General features: G+C 45.1%; 1 protein-coding gene across 1 annotated transcript in view; it reads left to right on the top strand.

The window, feature by feature from the left end:
- SLC5A9 (solute carrier family 5 member 9) overlaps positions 1–18,687 on the top strand; it is a 42,102-nt gene that overhangs the window by 16,583 nt on the left and 6,832 nt on the right. Inside the window, exons 3-12 of the mRNA XM_066623261.1 lie at positions 119–223; positions 4,877–5,041; positions 6,199–6,304; positions 8,248–8,328; positions 9,184–9,389; positions 10,171–10,306; positions 10,815–10,922; positions 11,017–11,167; positions 12,063–12,231; positions 14,836–15,051. Coding sequence (XP_066479358.1) covers positions 119–223; positions 4,877–5,041; positions 6,199–6,304; positions 8,248–8,328; positions 9,184–9,389; positions 10,171–10,306; positions 10,815–10,922; positions 11,017–11,167; positions 12,063–12,231; positions 14,836–15,051 — 1,443 coding nt within the window. The remainder of the gene's footprint in view (positions 1–118; positions 224–4,876; positions 5,042–6,198; positions 6,305–8,247; positions 8,329–9,183; positions 9,390–10,170; positions 10,307–10,814; positions 10,923–11,016; positions 11,168–12,062; positions 12,232–14,835; positions 15,052–18,687) is intronic.

Below are 18,687 nucleotides of genomic sequence, written 5' to 3'. Positions count from 1 at the left end.
TTCAGTTTTAGTTTTAAAGCAGAAACCTCTCACCAACAACTCTTCTGTGACTACTTGCTAGAAAATATGTCCTTGTTTTTCTCTCAGTACTAACTGCAGTGTATTTTCTATTTTTCAGATTGGTGCATCTCTGATGTCAAGCAATGTTGGGAGTAGTTTGTTTATTGGCCTGGCAGGTACCGGAGCAGCAGGAGGCCTTGCTGTCGGGGGCTTTGAGTGGAACGTAAGATCACTTGATCGAACAACTGCTTCTTTTCAAAGGATCTGGCTATTGCTGTGGGTTTCGTCAAGTGCATGGGTTGTTTGGGATTCTCAAATGTCTGAGCTTTAGTGTAACTTTAACAAGACAATTTGAAATGCATAATTGACTTTAGCAGAACAATTACTGGGCCCATGCGGCAAAATGCAGTGTGAATAAACAATTGCGTTTGATATAATTAACTCTAGGGTGCATTTTGCAAGAATGAACAGCAATCGGAGCCTTAAAAACCTCTGCAGAGTTAGTCTTTAATTCAGAAAGAGCTGAAACAACTTTGAGAAATGTTCTAAATCCATTGGAGAGCATGCACACTCACCTGTGGGGCACCAGGACAGCTTCCTGGGTGGCCTGCAGGGCTGTAACACCCTGAACAGCTGCTTTCAGGAGCCATTTGGCCCAGGCATGGGGCATGGCCTCCAGATGCCTGCTGGAGTTCCCCCAGGTGTTGGTGCAGGGTCATCAGGATGCATCCCGGGGCAACCAGACACCTTTCTACCACTGACACTTAGAGTCAGATGTCATCCTGCCTGGTCCCATCATGCTGCGCCGGTTGTGGAAGTTGGATCAGCAGGGCACATGTCCCTGGGCACATCACATAGCCCATAGGGAGGGGTCAGGGGGTCAGGTTCAGTGAGCACGGGGCAGTCAGGACATGTGGGCCATGGAGTGTCTCACCCCATGTGAGGTGGTTGTGACCTTCATCCTGGGAGCCCACAATGTCAGGATATGTCATGATGGTGACAACCTGAAACACTTGTACTTACAGCAGTGCTGCAATCCAGACTTCCTTGTCCTCCTCCTCCACCATGGCATCCCCATGAGCTGCTGCTGCTGCCACCCCAGAGGCACCAGCAGGTGGTTGACTCTTCCATTGCGAGGTGTTCGATGGGTTCTGAGATGAGGGTTGGGGAGACACAGCAAGCCCCTGCAGCAGTGCAGCCCCTGAACTTGCATCCTGGCATCACCTGGTGGCCCGGGGGTGTGCCTACACTCACTATCAGTGACTAAATTACTGTGCCAGGATGTACTCCTGGATGGCAATGCCCCTGGGATCCTGCCCTGGTCACTGGGCTGGCTCCTCATTGGCAGGAGCCAGCTTTCACTTTCATGTGATCATGGGTGATAATATACTCCCTGAGGTAGCCAAGTGCTAATCTCCTCCCATCATCTCAGCATTTTTGGAATAGTATCTGTGACTAAAAGGATCTCCTAAAGAGAAAACAGAGTATTTTTCCATTGAATAGCTAAAGGTAAGGTCTTCTCAAGCCACTGCTTTTGTATATATTGAACATGAATGCATAGACAAACTGATAATATTCAGGTCACAGTATGTTGCCCCAGTGCAACAGCCCCCTCAAGATTGTGACCTTTAACCACTACTGGTGTACCTGGAGGGTCAAGGAGGGCAAATGTCCTGGGGTGCCATGCCTCCAGGGGCACCAGTGCCACCCATGGCACCACCGCAGCCGCCATCCATGCCTCCCCCACTGTCTTCTTTGGCCACCCTCCAAAGGCCTCCAGAGGGCCCTTAAAAGACACTTCCAGATTTCATTGGAAAACCAGAATTGATGTTTAGAGGTCCTCCGAACACCTCAGAAGGCCTCTGGAGGGCCAGATGAGGCTGCACGCAGCCCGAGACATGACAGGTAAGTGGGGCAACCAGTGGGGGGGACATTCTATTGTACTGGTCCTGGGTGGAACAGAAGCCAGGATTGCTAGTGTTAGCCACTACCTCTACAGCAGTCCAAGTGAAGTCAGAGACTGATTCTGTGCTAGCATCATTTGAAGATGATCAATATTCCACTCCTTGAGGAGCTGATCTTGCTTGCAGAGATAATACTTTACTCACAGTTCAATCCTGCAGAGATCCTGAGCAATGCATGAACTGCCAAAAAAGAAAATCAGCTTTCTCTAAGATGAATGATTTATCTCAGTGCTAAAGGTTACCTAGTAATAAATCTGGTGCAATCAAGTACACTCTGGCTAGAATGACAATGAAGTGGGACTAGATTTCCACACTTATGAGTTAATGAGTGAAAAAGAGGTCTCTCATAGGGAACATGACAAGTGGAGCTGTCCACCTTCAAGCAACATGATCCCTCTGGTTGGTTTTACTGTACCAATGTTAGCAGTGATGTGATTAATCCCATATAGGTCTGGCCCATTCATCCTGGAGGATGAAAGGGGTGCCACTGCCTAGCTCCTCTTTCTTCTTGCTCTGTGTGAGCAGGGAGGGGACCAGAGTGTGGACTGAAACACCTCTTTCAATGGTGGAGCAAAAAGAACAGTGAGAAGATGTGGGCTGTGGAGCCTCTTCCAGTTTCTCTGCTCCCCTGAAAAGAAAAGAACTTGAACCAAGGGCTTCAGGTTGTGTCATCTGTGGGCCAGCCCTGCCTCTCCTCCACACCTCTCCTCCACCACCCCCTTTCTTTTCCAGGTCAGAGAGTGAATGGAGCAGAGGCTGGTGTATTGCCAGGTACAGAGGAACAGAATTTAGCACATCAGACTCCAAGAGGTCTTGAGCCTTGATCCTATGTCTGGCAAGTGGAATGAAGCTAGCTGATTCTGCCCTTCTCTTCCTTCATTTTTAGCTTTGGTTGGTGCATGGACTTCATTAGAAAGGCCCCCAGGCATGCTACTCAAGGCAAGAGGAAGTTACATTAAGCTCTTAGCATTCCCCCTCCCCATACAACATTACTGCAGTTTTTCTTTTACAGCCTGTGTCTGCTGTAAAACAGGATGTGGCTGTTGATATAGGAAAACACACAGCTGCTCATGGACCAGCAGTTATCCTGTAAGTTACCCTATAGAAAATCAGGTAGTCATTAGCAGTCCTTTTGTTCAACCCATGAATACACCCTGTACTGAATCTAAGTGAGCAGATTTGTTTTGAAGAACCCTTTCCCACTGCCTTAATCCCAGGCTATGCCTGTCAACCCAGCCACAGGGCTTTTGTAACCCAGTGATTCATCCTTTTCTGAGAAGAACTGATCTAGCAGATGTCCAGATGTCACATTTGTCCCATGGATAGTGCTTCATGACACCTCACACCATGATGTGCACCCTATAAGCTATCTACAGGAGCCTGTCACATTTCCTTTCCACAGTGTGTTCACAAACAGAAAGAAGTGCTGATGTCAGTGAGTGTACTTCAAATTCCAAAACAGAATAACAAACGATCAAAGAAAAGCAATATAAATTTTTTGTGCAAGCAGAAGCAAATTTATAGAGGTGTGATTTCCATTTAGCTCTAGACTGTACACCCTGTAATGGGTTGACACTGAAACCTGCAAACCTGGGAAACTGATAGGGGTCTTACTCCTTTGCCCCACTATAGGGGTGAGCCTGTCTTTCTCTCATCCCCACCCTCCATGAGAAGGCAGGAAAACAGAACCAGACTATTGGCTGGTACAGTGTTTGGGAATGATCTGTGGTATCTGTTGTAGCTCCTGCCCAAGAAGAGAGACATTCCTCACTCAGAGAGGGCAAACTTTCTTGCTCTTTCTTGAAATCATTTTGAAGTTCTCTGGTCACCACTGGAGCCAAGCAGGAAGTTTTTGCGTACACGTAATTGGCCTGTTGTGGGAGATGCTTCATGTACTCCATCCTGATGAACAGATGGGTGGTTTAACTTTAGCCAGGTTGGTTACAACTGGCACAGCAGGATGGGGGCTTTAAGATTAGGCAACCCTGAGGCAAGCAAGTGGTCAGAGAACTGATCTTCAGAGGCTGTCTTGTTCAGGGATGCAGGCTGGAGGGCCCTCAGCTAGGCCTGCAAAGCAAACCTTCATGGGCTTGGGAGAGGTGGTGCAATTCTGTTTCCTCTACCCCTTTGTAGGGGTTGATGTTGAGAAGCTCCTATTAGCAACTGATAATATACGGTTTGGAGTCATTCAATAAATTGTGATCCCCTATTTTATTCAGTGGCATCCTGGGGTGGGGGGGACAGTGCTAAGTTTTGCAAGGCACCTCAACACACCATGCAAGATGCCCCTTCCCCCTTGCTATCGGAGCCATGCCAGTTGCGAGAGCAAAGCAGAAGCGTCTCCTCCGCATTGCTCTCACCACTGAGAATGGCTCCAACAGTGAGGGGGAGGTTGCATTGCATGTTGAGACGTCCTGCAAAACTTTGTGCTGGCTGTGCCCCCCCTCTCAGAACACCACTGAATTTTATTCCAAGTACCTTTTTTTGTATATTTATTGGGGGGGGGGTGCAGTATGCAGACCATGTGTTGAAGCATTCTGCGTGCCCAGATTGTGTTAATTCAGCCACATTGACCTGGCCTCAGTTCTTTTCCTGCCCACAAAAAGATGCTTCTTTTCCTTTAGCAGCCTATCGATCTTGTCTTTGTCTACTAGTATCACACCTAGTATCACACTCCATCCTAGAAGCACACTTTGAATCTGCTTTCCAGTTCAACAGCTACCCTCATAGTGTTGTACTGCTTATGACTCACTTAGGCCTGAATTTATTTATTTACTTATATTAATATTAATTATATTAATTAATTATAAGTATTATTAGCATTAGTAGTTATAGCAGCAGAAGTAGTAGTAATAAATGTGTTCACTGTGTTCACCAGCAAAGTCCATGTCTTTTTCCTTCCTCCTGGCTAGGCTACCTGGGCACTGCTGGTTCTCGGCTGGATCTTTGTTCCAGTTTACATCTCTTCAGGAGTGGTCACCATGCCAGAGTACATGCAGAAAAGATTCGGAGGACAGAGGATTCAAATCTATCTGTCGGTGTTGTCCCTTATTCTTTATACACTGACCAAGATATCAGTATGTATTCCGTGGGAATATTTTCAGATCTTTTAGAGCACAGCAGTATCACAGGGAGCTCATGGAGGGTGTCTTTGATTTAGAGCCCAAGCCTGAGCTCTGTGCGCTAGCTTACCACCAGTGCACACTGTCACAAACGTGCTGTAAGGCTCATTTGCGAGCCCTAACACTGGGTGAGCACCCAGGCTAGCCCAGCGCTGGCCAGAGCCAGGCGGGTGCCTGGCCTCCGCCGCTCGGCAATTGCACAGACCACCAAGCAGCGGAGAGGAAAGCGGGGGTAAGGGGGGTGGGGAGGAGGTGTTCCGGGGAGTGGGGAGGCAGGCGGAGGGCGGGGAGAGGGCAGGAAGGAGGCATGGTGGGGAGGCAGGAGGTGGAGAGCGGGCCAGGGGAGGGTGCGGGGAGAAAGGGAGGGAGGTGGGACTGGTGGAGCAATACTCCACTGAATCCTGGCCCTCTGCGTCAGGCTTGGCGCCTGACACAAAGGCTCTTACCTCACCGCCAACCTTTTGGTCGGCAGTGAATCGAATAGCCCCATTGCAGGGCTACTCCTTTTAACCGGGGGAAGGGGACAAAAGTCCCCTTCTCCCAAGGTGCTGCCCATGGCTGCCTTGGGCATGCAGGATGCAGTGGGGCCGTTTTTTTGCTGCCGCAGCCATGTGCCCTGGGAGCTCAGGATTGGGCTCTTAGTCATTAGGCCAAAAATTAAACAGCCATGTGACTGGGGTAGATGAGCTACTGCTGGGGGTGGGGGTGTTCTCGAGCTATCTTGGGCTTGTAGAATTAGTTTCCTGGTTCTTGGTATTCACTAATACAGTGATTTTCAACCTTTTTCATCTTGTGGCACACTGGCAAGGCACTAAAATGGTCAAGGCACACCATCAGCTCTTTGACAATTGACAAGGCACACTGTGCTGTCAATGGGGGCTCACATTCCCCCAATGATCCTATTGATAAATGACCCTCTTCCAAATTCCCACAGCACACCTGGGGACCATTCACGGCACACTAGGGTGCCACGGCACAGTGGTTGAAAATGGCTGCACTTAAACATAGAAAAGAAAAATCTTTCCAAGCAGTACAGACCAATTGTACAAACATAATAAATGAGTACTACTAAGACTATAATTGAGTAAAAACCCTTTCTGCTTTTGTCCCAGGCAGATCTTTTCTCTGGAGCACTTTTTATCCAGGTCTCCCTTGGCTGGAACCTTTACCTCTCTACGGTGATCTTGTTAGTAATAACAGCCATCTACACAATAGCCGGTAACTAACAGGGCGTAATAGTACCTTAATTTGGAGTATGGAAAGCAAGGCGTTTCCTTTATATAGTTGAGCTGTATGAGTATCTAGTCTCCTGGAGATCTGTGAAAAAACTAACTCTCCCACTAACGCGAAAGTGATTTGTGTCAGGCCAACGTCAATAGCTTTGATGTAAAACACCAGTAGTGTTTTATTTTATTTTTTTAAATTTTTTTATTTTTTTAAAAAACTGAAACAGAGTTCAGATGTCTCCAGTTTGTTGCATTCAGACTTGAGTATTTACTTTATTGGGTTTGAGGATCTACCTGAACCTTGTATGAACATTTTCCTTTCAGGGTTTTAAAAAACATTAAAAAAATAATAATTATAGCACCCAAAACAGCCAGACTGGAAGTTCACCTGTTGGGAAGAGGGTGCTTATCTTTCTCCCATAGGGCACTTATCCAAACCCCTCCTTATGAGCTGCTTTTTCACCCAGTGGAGGAAGAGATAAAAAGCACTATTATTTTTCGCCACCAGGCAATCAGCAGCTCAGAGGGGACAGCAATGATATGAAAAATGGCCTGTGTAGGATGGCAAAGAGTTCCCCCTACTACTCAAACTTTTGGTCCAGATAGCAACTTCCTGAAGCTTCTCTGAGTACAAAAAACACTTTAAAAAACAACAGATAACTATAAAGTGTAGCATGATCCTCAATCTGCAAAGCTGTAGAAACAGATATTTGATCCGTGACCTTCCAGCACTTCCAAACCATTGTCCATTCAGTCACTGACATAGCTAAGGGAGTACAGGGGGATAGCAACTGCACCAGGCAACAAGCTTTAGGGGGCAACAATCTGAGCTTGACACTAGTAGCCAAAATTGTGAAAACTTTGGTATTTTTGAATAATACCATCATGTTATAAACCATTTGATGCAGAATTTAATGTAGAATGCAATTAAACTGTGCCAAAATATATCTATTCTATCAAAAGTTATAGCCAAATAACTAGAAAATAAAAGCAACTGCATTATGTAACAAAAACTGGATTTTCTTAACTCAAAACTGACCAATGAAACTGTTTGTTCTGCGAGCCAATTAGTTTTGTTATGATACAGTATGGAACCAATAAGGTGTTAATATGGGGGTGGGAGCCTGTGGGGAGGTGGCAGAGCAAGAAAGCTGCGAGCTACTGGGGAGAGGAAGCAGATTTTCCCCCGTTTTCACTTTTTTAAAAACCTGGGCATGGCATCACTTCCAGGGCATCATTCTGAGCTTGGCACCAGGCTACCCAATCATTAGCTATGCCACTGCATCCAGTGCACAATTAATACCACTAGACAGCAAGATACTTGGGGCATTCACAACTTCTCCTTTTTTGCCAGACATCATTGAACCCAGAGCAGGAAGGAGTAGAGTCCCTCACCAAGTTAGCAATGCTTATTGATTACCGTTATGTATTTGGTGGGACTGCTATGAGCACTTCCTTCACTATTGTGTTGTCAGAATACAGTCATTTTGATCCAATGGTTCACCTTGCAGTAATACCCTTAGATAAGGCCAAAGAACAGATGATGAGTGAGTGTGGTGTAGTTGGAGTGTTGGACTAGAACTAGGGAGATCCTGGTTCAGATCCTCACTCAGCCAAAAAGCTTACTAGGTAGCCCTGGGCAAGCCACATTTCATCAGCCTTCCGAATAAGATTGTTGAATGAATAAAATTGGCAAAGGAGAAGAAGCATGTTGCCGTTGGAGGAAAGCTAGTATAAAAATGTAATTAACTGATGGATGGGGAGGAGTTTCTTTTTTTTTTCTTTTTTTTTTTAATCAATCCTAAAAAAAATATAATGGTAGAGAATTCTGAATCTTACCTTGAATATTTTTGGACTTTTTTCCTGGTTATTTCTTTGAAATAATTTGTTTAAGTAACTTCACTGTCTTTCAATTATTTGGTATTTCTTCTGCAGGTGGTTTAACTGCTGTTATGTACACAGATGCTCTGCAGACTGTGATCATGGTGGTTGGAGCACTGAGTCTCATGTTTATAGGTGAGCAGAAGAAATAGTTGTGTTGCTTATTCTTTTACCTGATAGAATGGTACATCTGGAATTGGTCATCTGACTACTAGGCTCCACTGCTCCTTGTCCTCCTACTCCCTGGGTTGGAAAATAAAGAGTGAATGGAAGAGAGGAAAATGGTGGACTACTGTGACTGACTAGGTTCCTCTTATGGCTTGCCACTGACATATCCTAGCATGTAGAGGAGAGAAAGTGACAAAGGCTTGGACAAAGGGAGCAGAAAGATGACTAAGAGCACAATCCTACCTGGTACTTGGGCTGATGCAAGTCCCTTGCGCTGGCCCAGCAGTGTTGCAAAAAGTGCCATAAAGCACTTTTGCACCACTCTGAGGGGAAATAGGCCAGCATATGGATGTGGGCTCCAGGGAGAAGGTGAGTTGCGTCCACTGAGCTCAGACAATGCAGGGGTCTGGGGGGCATGGGGAGGGTGGGGAGGAGGCAGAAGGGAGGCATTTCACAAGGGGGAGGGCAGGTGGTAGGCTTTCCCAGGAGTGGGCAGGCGGGGAGTGGGAGGGAAGGCCAAGATCTGGCAGTTATGCTGGATCGTAGCCACATTCTCGGGCGGCACAGAGTGGCCCTGGCTGCTCTGTTCTGCTCAGATCTGTGCCAGCTCGTCAGGTGGTGCAGATCTGAATAGACCGATTGGGGCCACTGCAGCATGACACAGAGTAAGGGGAAAGTTCCTCTTGCTTTGGGCAGCATCACTTTTGGCCCAAACGTGTGCCAGATGCAGTGCAGGCCTGCTGGCCTGCCTGTTTCCAGAGCAAGTTAGGATTGTGCCCTAAAGAGTTTTATGAAATGGGCTTAAAAATTGCCTCTTTTCAGGTTTTGAAAAGGTTGGGTGGTATGAAGGACTGCAAGAGAAATACAGCAGTGCAGTCCCCAGTGTCATTGTCCCAAACACAACCTGTCACTTGCCACGCCCAGATGCTTTCCACATGCTCAGGGATCCTGTCACTGGGGACCTTCCATGGCCTGGACTTATGTTTGGCCTCTCTGTGCTGGCTCTTTGGTGCTGGTGCACTGATCAGGTAAAGTACATTTTTATTTCTCTCACCTGTGTCTCATGCAAAATGTAGATTTCTAATTTCCCTGTTTTAAGAATGGCTTGCAAATGTACCCTATGAAGTACATACACGTGGCAAATGTTAACCTGGTAGAACTGGGCATCCATTTGTCTTCTTGGCACAGATCTGTGGGCAAGTTATGAGGTCTTCCTTTCCTTGGACTTACAATGCAGAGAAGTAATTTGTATTATACACATTTTAAGTGTGCTTTAGATGAGGGAATTCAATGGCAAAGTTAAGCCGTACTGTTAGGAAATCAATGAAGTGCAAAATTGAACAGTCATCATCCTCAGTGGCCATCTCAGTAGCCCGAACTCTGCTCTGCAGTAGTAAAAAGAGCAGCCAGTCCAATCAACCATGTGTTAACTGGATACCACATTTTAAGCTCGCAGATAATTATATAAAACCATAGCTTTAAAGTATAAAATTTATTTTCCATTAAAACTCATGTTAAACAATGCATATATTATAACTAGATTAGGTATATTGCCTTAGTTTTATATTTTTATGTTCCGCTTATATAGCAGGCAGATACCTTTCTTTAATTTTATAGAGACTGTCTGCCACAGAATTCTATCCAAATGCTTTGTCTGACAGTACCTCTTTGGTGGCTGCCATTTCTCAACAATTCAGTGGAAATTGCTTTGACCTTGGGTTTAAATTTTCCTCACAAAGAAAATGCGAGGCAAAACCTCCCTAGAACACATCCTTGTAACTCATTCTCATTTTTGTACCATGCTTCAAGGTAATAGTGCAAAGATCACTATCAGCAAAGAGCCTCTCTCATGCAAAAGGTGGATCGGTGATGGGCGGATATTTGAAAATCTTCCCAATGTTTTTCGTTGTCATTCCTGGCATGATCAGCAGAGCTCTCTTCCCTGGTAAGCTGTCGCTCATTCTAGTAAAATTACAGGACACCACAGATGACCATGAGGTGGATGGCTAATTTTACCACATCTCTGAAACCAAATGGAAATGTCGGGGCAAGGGTGTGTGCGCCATTTTCATCATCCCCCTGTGGCTGAATGATCTGTCTGTCTGAGATGTGGTAAAGGTAATATTCTCTCTTCTCAACATTTCCAGTTCTTGATGGGGAGGAAGTAAAATTTGCATCAGAGCAAGAGCAACCAGATTTATTTGTAGTAGCATATACCTTGCTGTACACTTAGAAGTGGGTATCTCAAGGTAAACCGTCTCCTGTAGTTATTCTATGTACAAGTGTCAGAAGCTCATAACCCTCAGAAGAATCCATAGCTTGTGTCCTAGGCCCAACCTGAAAGGCACTTCCTTCTCAAAGTGCTGTTGTGCTGCCCTAAATGTAATTTTTTTAAAAAGTTTTCTCTGTAATTCTTATAGAAAAACTTCTATTTCCTTATTTTCCTGCTGCAGATGATGTGGGATGTGTAGACCCAGACATCTGTGAGAAAGTCTGTGGGGCTAAAGTAGGCTGTTCCAATATTGCCTATCCTAAGCTGGTCATGGAGCTCATGCCTGCAGGTGAGAGGTTGTCATTCACTCAGAGAGTTGGGGTGGTTTGGGCCAGCTGGTTGACTGATTCAAGTTAATTAAGTCTTCCTTGTTGGTTTCTTAGGTCTGCGTGGTTTGATGATTGCTGTGATCATGGCTGCCTTGATGAGCACCCTCACCTCTGTCTTCAACAGCAGTAGCACGCTGTTTGCCATCGATATTTGGAAGCGAATTCACAAGAAAGCTACTGAACAGGAGCTCGTAATTGTTGGAAGGTCCTTTTCCTTACACTATTATTCAATTATCTGAAGCACTCCTGAGTTGCCGGGGGGGGGGGGGACTTGGGTTCACTCACTGCTTAGTGTACCCAGTTGCTCATTATCTGCTTCTTCATCTGCCTCAGTTAGTGCTTCTCTAGAGGGTTCAGGTACTCATGCTGGTATAGCTTATTAGTTAACTAAGGCCTGCTTGTGTCCCATCTATTAAGTTCCTGATGGACTCCAAACAACTGATAAATTGTGACAAGTACTTGAAATGCGACCAAAGCCAATGGCAGCTTATCTCATATGAAGTATTACACAGTTCTTGTCCTATTCCTAGGACAGTGTGCTATTCCTAGGGCAGTGTGCTCATCTTCAAGTAAGAGCTGAAGCAGCCCAGACTGAACAACTTCAAATCTCTGATCCGAGCAATTGAACCTGATCCCAAAACACATTGGTTGCACACAACAAATTGCTTGCTCAAATGCGCAAACCACAACCCTTCATGGCTAGTGTCCTCCGGTCTCCATAACTGTCTCTCCAGCTTATGCCGCCGCTGGGTGCCATCACAGCTGCAGAGATTGTCAAAGCGGCTTCTATATGTAAGCATTCAAAATGGTGGCAGACGCATCCAATCTCTGGGACATGAATTGCCCTACAACATCTCAGCAGCTGCCTGTTTATAATGCGCCTAATGAAATCCACCTCCTATCTTCCATCAGCAAAACATGCCCTCTTTATGAAGGCATGTTCATGCCTAACAGTAAACACTCACAGGGTTTCCCCAGTGGCCTTTCTATCAAGTAGTGCAATATAGTTTTTCTTCCCCCAGTGAGTTTCTTTCACACCACACAAAAGATTGCATTGTTCAAGTTGTGCCCATGTAATGCCCTTTGTTTTCTTCTCCCAGGGTGTTTATTGTGATTCTCGTTGCCATTAGCATCGTCTGGATCCCTATCATCCAGACAGCCAACAGCGGTCAGCTCTTCGACTACATTCAGTCAATAACCAGTTACCTAGCGCCACCCATCACTGCACTCTTCATCCTAGCAATCTTCTGCAAGAGGATCAATGAGCCAGTAAGTACAGAATCAATGAGGAGGTTCGTATGAATAATAGCATCTCCCAAATGTCATCATTTCATAGTTTTTAAGGGCAGACAAGACCATTCATTACGATTATATTGACTGACTCCTCTTGAATGCAACAATGGTGAAATTTAGCCCCATTAGAGCAAAGCATCTCTTTTAAAAGTTTCTTAGGACTTTGATTACTGGTTTAACTGAAAATGGTGATAAGATGCTGAAAGGAAGCAAGGAAGTGGGGAGGGTGGCAGAAGGAGGGAACTTCCTAAGAATTACCTGATTTCTCTGCAGTGCTTTGAAAGTAAAAAAGAAATCAGAATTTCCTTAGCTTTAAACTTCCAGTTTGGTTTGAGACTTCAAGGATGCAATTACATGAGAGACCTATGCATAGGAATTGAGTCATGTACTCATCTCTTTTTGACAACCTCAATAAACAAGCAAGCCTCCTCAAACTTTACATTCTGGTGTATCATGTGGCCCTGGAGCATCTTGAATCCAGGTGAGCCCCACTTTTCCACAAATTGACATAAGCAAGCTTCTGCCTGCCTTTCTCTGGGCATCAGAATCCAGCAGCTCTTTGGCACAAGGAAGCTCATATCAGCCATTACCAGCTTGGTTTTTGCTGTCTAGAGAACAAGAGCTAGGCCAGCCCCAAGCCCAATTCTCAAGGTGCATGAGATAGGGATACCACCTCCAGAGATAATAGCATAAGTTGATCCTCACCTCTGGTTTTTTGCCCCTTGATCATGTAATAAATCAAGTCAAACCTATAGGCTATGGGGGGGGGGGAGAGATTTAGGAAAATGAATTACAAGGAATAAGAAGCAACAAGGTGTATGGTAAAATAAAAAGACAATGCAAGCCACTTATTCTAAACGACTGCTAGATATACCGAGTATCTTTCTGGTATGGGAGATTAGCACTGAAATCTTATGCATGTTTAAATTCCACTGTGTTCAATGGAGCTTACTCCTAGGAAAATATGTACTTGATGGAGTAGCCCAGTAATGGGGTAACTCGATTCACCACCAACAAAAAGGTCGGCGGTGAATCAAGTGCCTCCACGTTGGGCAGTGAGCCCAACACAGAGGCTTTGGATTTGGTGGAGCAATGCTCCACCGGTCCCGCCTCCCTCCCTTCCCACCTTCACCTCCCCGGAACGCCTTCTCTCCCCACACCCCTGCTTACCTATCTGCTGCTCAGCGGTCCACACAACCACCGAGCACCGGGCGAGGTTGGGCGCCCGGCACCAGCCAGCGCTGGGCTACCACTGCCACTCGCCTGGCGGTAGGGCCTGCAAACATGCCTTATGGCATGTTTGCGACAGTGCACGCCGGTGGTGAGCCAGCGTGCCAAGCCCAATCCTGGGCTCTTAGCCATTTCATCAATCTCCAACATCTGCTTTGTCATGGAGCCTCCAAATAGAAGACATCCCTTTCCTACAAACTTTTAGTTTGCTATCTACTCCCCCTCCTGTACCCATTCCATGCTCTGGCCTACACTTAGCAGCCTATTCCAGGGGCACATAGCATACTAGAGTTGGACGGGTTCTTGAATGTCATCTAGTCCAACCCCTACTCAACACAGGAAACTACGGCATCCCTGACAGATGACCATCTAGCCTTTGCCTGAACATCTTCAATGAGAGAACCCATCTTCTCAGTAACATTCTTCTGCTAAGCTGGTTGCAAAGTGTAACTCCATCTTCTAAACTCGCAGATGGATGCACACAAACACCAGAGTAAGCATTGCTTAAACTCCCTTTTCAGGTATGGTTTAACAGTATGGTTTAAATTGAACAGTGGAAGCAGTACCTTTCCAGGTATGATTTAAATGTTTCATTTGACCTTACACAACTTGGCTGGCTGAGGAAATTTACTGGATACGAGAAAGGCAAATTTAATTTAACATTGTGGAACTGTAAGTTAATCCAGGGTTTATTAATGCTGATCATGGGGAGTCTTTGAGACAACCCAGGGTATCATACTTGACAAAATACTGGCGCTTCTTCCTGAATTTCAGGATTGCACTGATTTCCATGGCACTGAAATGAGATAATCATACGCTAAGGAGTCCACAGTACTTTATGGCCTATTACATACCTTGATGGTGCTTCTGTACCATTGAAAGCCTTACAACCACATGGGTTCTTAACATGTAATCTTTATCTAGCTGGGAAACAATGATTTGACGTTATAGGAACCATGCAATTGGCTCCACCCATTTGGTTATGCCTATTTAAACTGTACACATTACAGTAGTACTGTAATAAGAACTCATATAGAAACTGTTTCAATTGAATAACTTAAATGTTCTTAAAAGGACCTACATGCAGACGCAGTGTTGAAGTGCTCAAATGCCTAGGAAACATCAAATAATTCTGGACTAGGAAATGTCAGATAAACCAAAAGAGCTCAGTTGAGCCTGGAATGAAGCTTTCCTAGCTCAAGACCTGACATTCCACATGGCTTTTACAGAGGAATATCTTCAGTCAGTTCCAAAGTGAACGTTATAGACATGACTTCTGAAATCAAACTGATATTTCCAACCCTTCTCTACCTATGTTCATGGCACATCTCTACCTATATTCTCTTCCAGGGTGCTTTCTGGGGCTTGATGTTTGGGCTAGCAGTTGGTTTCACTCGGCTGGTTATGGAGTTTATCTACACGCCGCCCTCCTGTGGCGAAGAGGACCAAAGGCCAGCTGTGCTGAAAGATTTCCATTATCTATACTTTGCAATCCTCCTGTGTGTACTCACAGCTGCTGTCATGACCTGTGTTAGCCTCTGCACACCACCAATCCCAGAGGAAAATGTAAGTGACTTTCCAGGGAGGTGTCTAGTCCTCTTTTGGACTAGAAAGTTTGCTTTCTTAATTTGTTTTATATTCCTGGCAGGTATTGTACTTTGAACCTCAATACAGCAAACTAGCTTGTCCTCCAGAGAGGATACCACTCTGTTGCTTCCTCAGTATTGTGGAGTTTATACACATGTTGCTTCCTCAATATTGTGGCGTTAAAAAAAAAAAAAGTTCAGGCTCAGTATCACCAGAATTGGAGAGAAGCTTCCATGCTGTGAGGACACTACAGCCTATCCCATCAAAGAGAGAGACAGAGGGGGATGGTGTCATATTTCAGTGGACCGCTGTTGGAAGGAATGTAACAGCACTAACTGAGCCCTCTCTCGAATTTCAGCAGAGACAGCATCAATCTTGCAAGCTAATAAGATTAATATGACTGGAGCAGTGGCATTTAGAAAAAGAACATTCTGTCCCAAAGTGATCTCAATTACACTGAACAACTTAGGTTTAATAACATAGACTTTTATTTCACTTGCTACATTAAAACAGGCAAAAGGGGTTCTCTTTCAGGGACTCATACCATCAGTTTTCTCAAAAGCAGTTCAGTTTTGGGGTTTTCTGGTTCAACCTTATAATTTATGAAAATAATTCAATCTCCATGAAATCTCTATAATCAAGGTGGGTGTTTTGATCACCCTCAACCACCAACTCAGTGAATTATTCATATTATTTCTCACCTTCCCAGATTGACCCAGAAGACCTCACCTTTTGGATGGGGAAAAGGCAAGTTTTTAATTCTGAAACAGAAGGTTAATTATAGAAGACAGTTGATATGAGGGGCCATATACTCAATAACAGAGCATGTACTTGGCATGCAGAAGGTACTAGTTTCAATCCCTGGCATCTCCAGGTAGGGCTGGAGAAGACCCTTGTCTGAAACACTTGAGAGCCACTGCTGGTCCATGTATTGAGCTAGACTGAGTAATGATCTCAGTCAATATAAGGCATAATTTAGATGTTACAATTTTGGTGTGTAGAGAAACTAGATTGAGTTGGGCCCGACAGAAGTTAACCTCTCATACAGTTGCTGTGTGCTTAGTTTAATCTCATAAGCTTCCAATTCAACCCATAAGTTAACACACTACAGATCATGCCCGAGTAACCAAATCATAATATGAGCTGAGAATGTGATAAAGAAATTGCACAACTCACTGGCTCAGTACATGGCAAGCTTCTCTTTCGAGTTAAATTAAAATGCAACTGCATTTCACTTGAAAAAATGTAATTTAGCTTGGGTCTAATAATCAATGGTTTGTTTCCACCAGGGATGGGAAAACCTAGGGTGGCTTGAGTCACCAAGTTGCCACCCTCCGCCACTCAACTCGAAAACAAGTTATAATGGGGGCACTTTCCAAGTTGGCGAATCATCCTTTAGTGATTCTAAAGGTCTCAAGTCACCCCTCCCTTTAAAAAACCCACCACAGTATCATGGAAAAAACGGGACTGCTGCCAGGTGTGTGTGTGTGTGTGTGTGTCTGTGTGAGTTCACTTTAAACACTCCACTGATGTCCCCATCTGTTAAGAGGGAAGGAGAGATGGGAAGGACAGTGAGAGAGCAGGGACAGAAACAGCAAGAGGGAGGAGGATCACGCACAGCAGCTGCAAGGATTACCAGGACAACCCAATCCTTGGCAGCTTTACTCAGAAGTAGTCCCACTGTAGCCAGTCATTCAAAGAGGTTACCCCCCTTCACCTCCTCCCTAGGCTTTTGCAACAGATCGTAAGGCAAGAACACCCTTGGCTGCGCCTCCTTCCCTCCCTCAGTCAAATATGAGAATGCCCATCCTTTGTCCAATGATAATTGGTTTCTTCCTTCCTATCAGAGATAGCAAAAAGCCCGCTTGCTCCTGCCTCCCCCCTCCCACACAGCTAGGAAAGGAAGCATTAACCCTTTCCTGCCTTGTGGCTGGAACACCCTGCTACTTGCCCGGTTGGAATGCTAACCCCACAAGGTTTTTCATGCTGCAAAAACAGTAAGCAAGCACACCTAGGCACAGGCAAACTCAAGTCAGCATGCGTGGGGACAAATGCCGAGTCAGGGGGGCCCTGAATCAAGTTTTTTTTCAGAGTCTTCCACAGGCACAACACACAAGTCGCCAAGTCAGCAAAAACATGCATTTTTGAGACTCGCGTTTGAATCACTGACTCGAGTTCCCAATCCTGGTTTCTATTCTGTACTTATAAATGCAAGAAAATTAGAAAGGATATTCACCTCCACACCAACCTCCAAAACAAAAGTATGAAACATATTTTAAGCTGATGTTAATGGAGACTATTTTGTGGACTCCGGCTAAGCAGGGCTTACTACGAAGGTCATGCACAGATTAACCCCAACAGTGTTCCCGGCCCTGTACAACATTCCTTCATGACCTTGTTCTTTGCACATAGCAAATGGACATGAGGGGAAGGAGAGATTTGTACCTGGTGCCTTGTAGTCCTACCGATGCACAAAGCTTTAAATGAATTACAGCCCGAGAACAGCAAGCAGAAGCATTTTCCCCTGCTGTTTTGGACACCCTCCCATCCCTGTGGTGATGGATGCTGCGCCACAAAACAAATATGCAAAGGATGTGCTTGGTATGCCTCAGGGTTCATACGTCTTCATTGTACGTCGCCCATATTGTGTCATGTCGTCCTTGAAAACTCTGCAAAGGAGCTTACAATTAAATTTGAAACTGTGAAGCTGAAACACGACTGCCAGATGCCAGATGGCATTTTGGAAAAGAAGAATTTGTGCTAGTTTGACAGAGGAAGGGGGGGAGGGAAACTTTCCCAATCCTTACAAACTTGCGAACGGAGAGTGGCAGAGGAAATGAGGTCACAGCATTGTACCATATGATGAGGAGCAGACAAACCCAGGAAGGGCAGCACTTTCCTGCCATGGTGTTTAATGCTATCTGCAGAACATTGGTGTAAAATCATTTTGCCCAGCACAAGTAGTCGTCTTTGCTGGTGACATCTGTGATGATCATTTACTGTGGCATTAGCAGCTGCATAAAAACAAGAATGAGCATACACAGTATTTGAGTGGAAAGCGCTAGAGCATGAATTCTATTTGCGGTATCCATAAGAGCTTGTGCTCTTATATTCTGCCATCTTCCTCAGAGCTTATATGCTCTTGTATTACATTGATGATATTTTATTTACTTTTGCCCCAGAGTATGTTGACATCACCCAGTGATTTTCTCTAAAATAGTTGGTGTACAGAAGGGAATCTCCAGAATCAAATAACAGCTCCCAGAAAGGAACTTGAACATCTCATCTTGAGGCCAATGGATAATTGATTGGCATCCATATCTTAATGTAGAAGGGATTCATCCAGTACCTAAGGTCTTCCATATGGCTGGGTACCTTTTCATGAGGAATTCCGATGTTGGGTTTGACGTAAGAGATGCCAGGTATTCACCCAGAGATGGTGGCTGCCTCTTTAAAAGCAATATGGTGCAAAAAGATTAGGTAGCTGTTGTACCTCACACTGCAGCTTGATTGGTACCATCCTCCTTCTCCACCTGGTACAACATGCAGGACCTGTAACTGTTCTGTAGGGTCAGGGAGGTGGCTAGGTCAGGTACCAGCCAAGAGTTTCTGCCC

The sequence above is a fragment of the Tiliqua scincoides genome, chromosome 4, assembly GCF_035046505.1.
Source record: "Tiliqua scincoides isolate rTilSci1 chromosome 4, rTilSci1.hap2, whole genome shotgun sequence".
NCBI classification, from domain to species: Eukaryota; Metazoa; Chordata; class Lepidosauria; order Squamata; family Scincidae; genus Tiliqua; species Tiliqua scincoides.
This window is presented reverse-complemented; position numbering and strand designations above follow the sequence as displayed.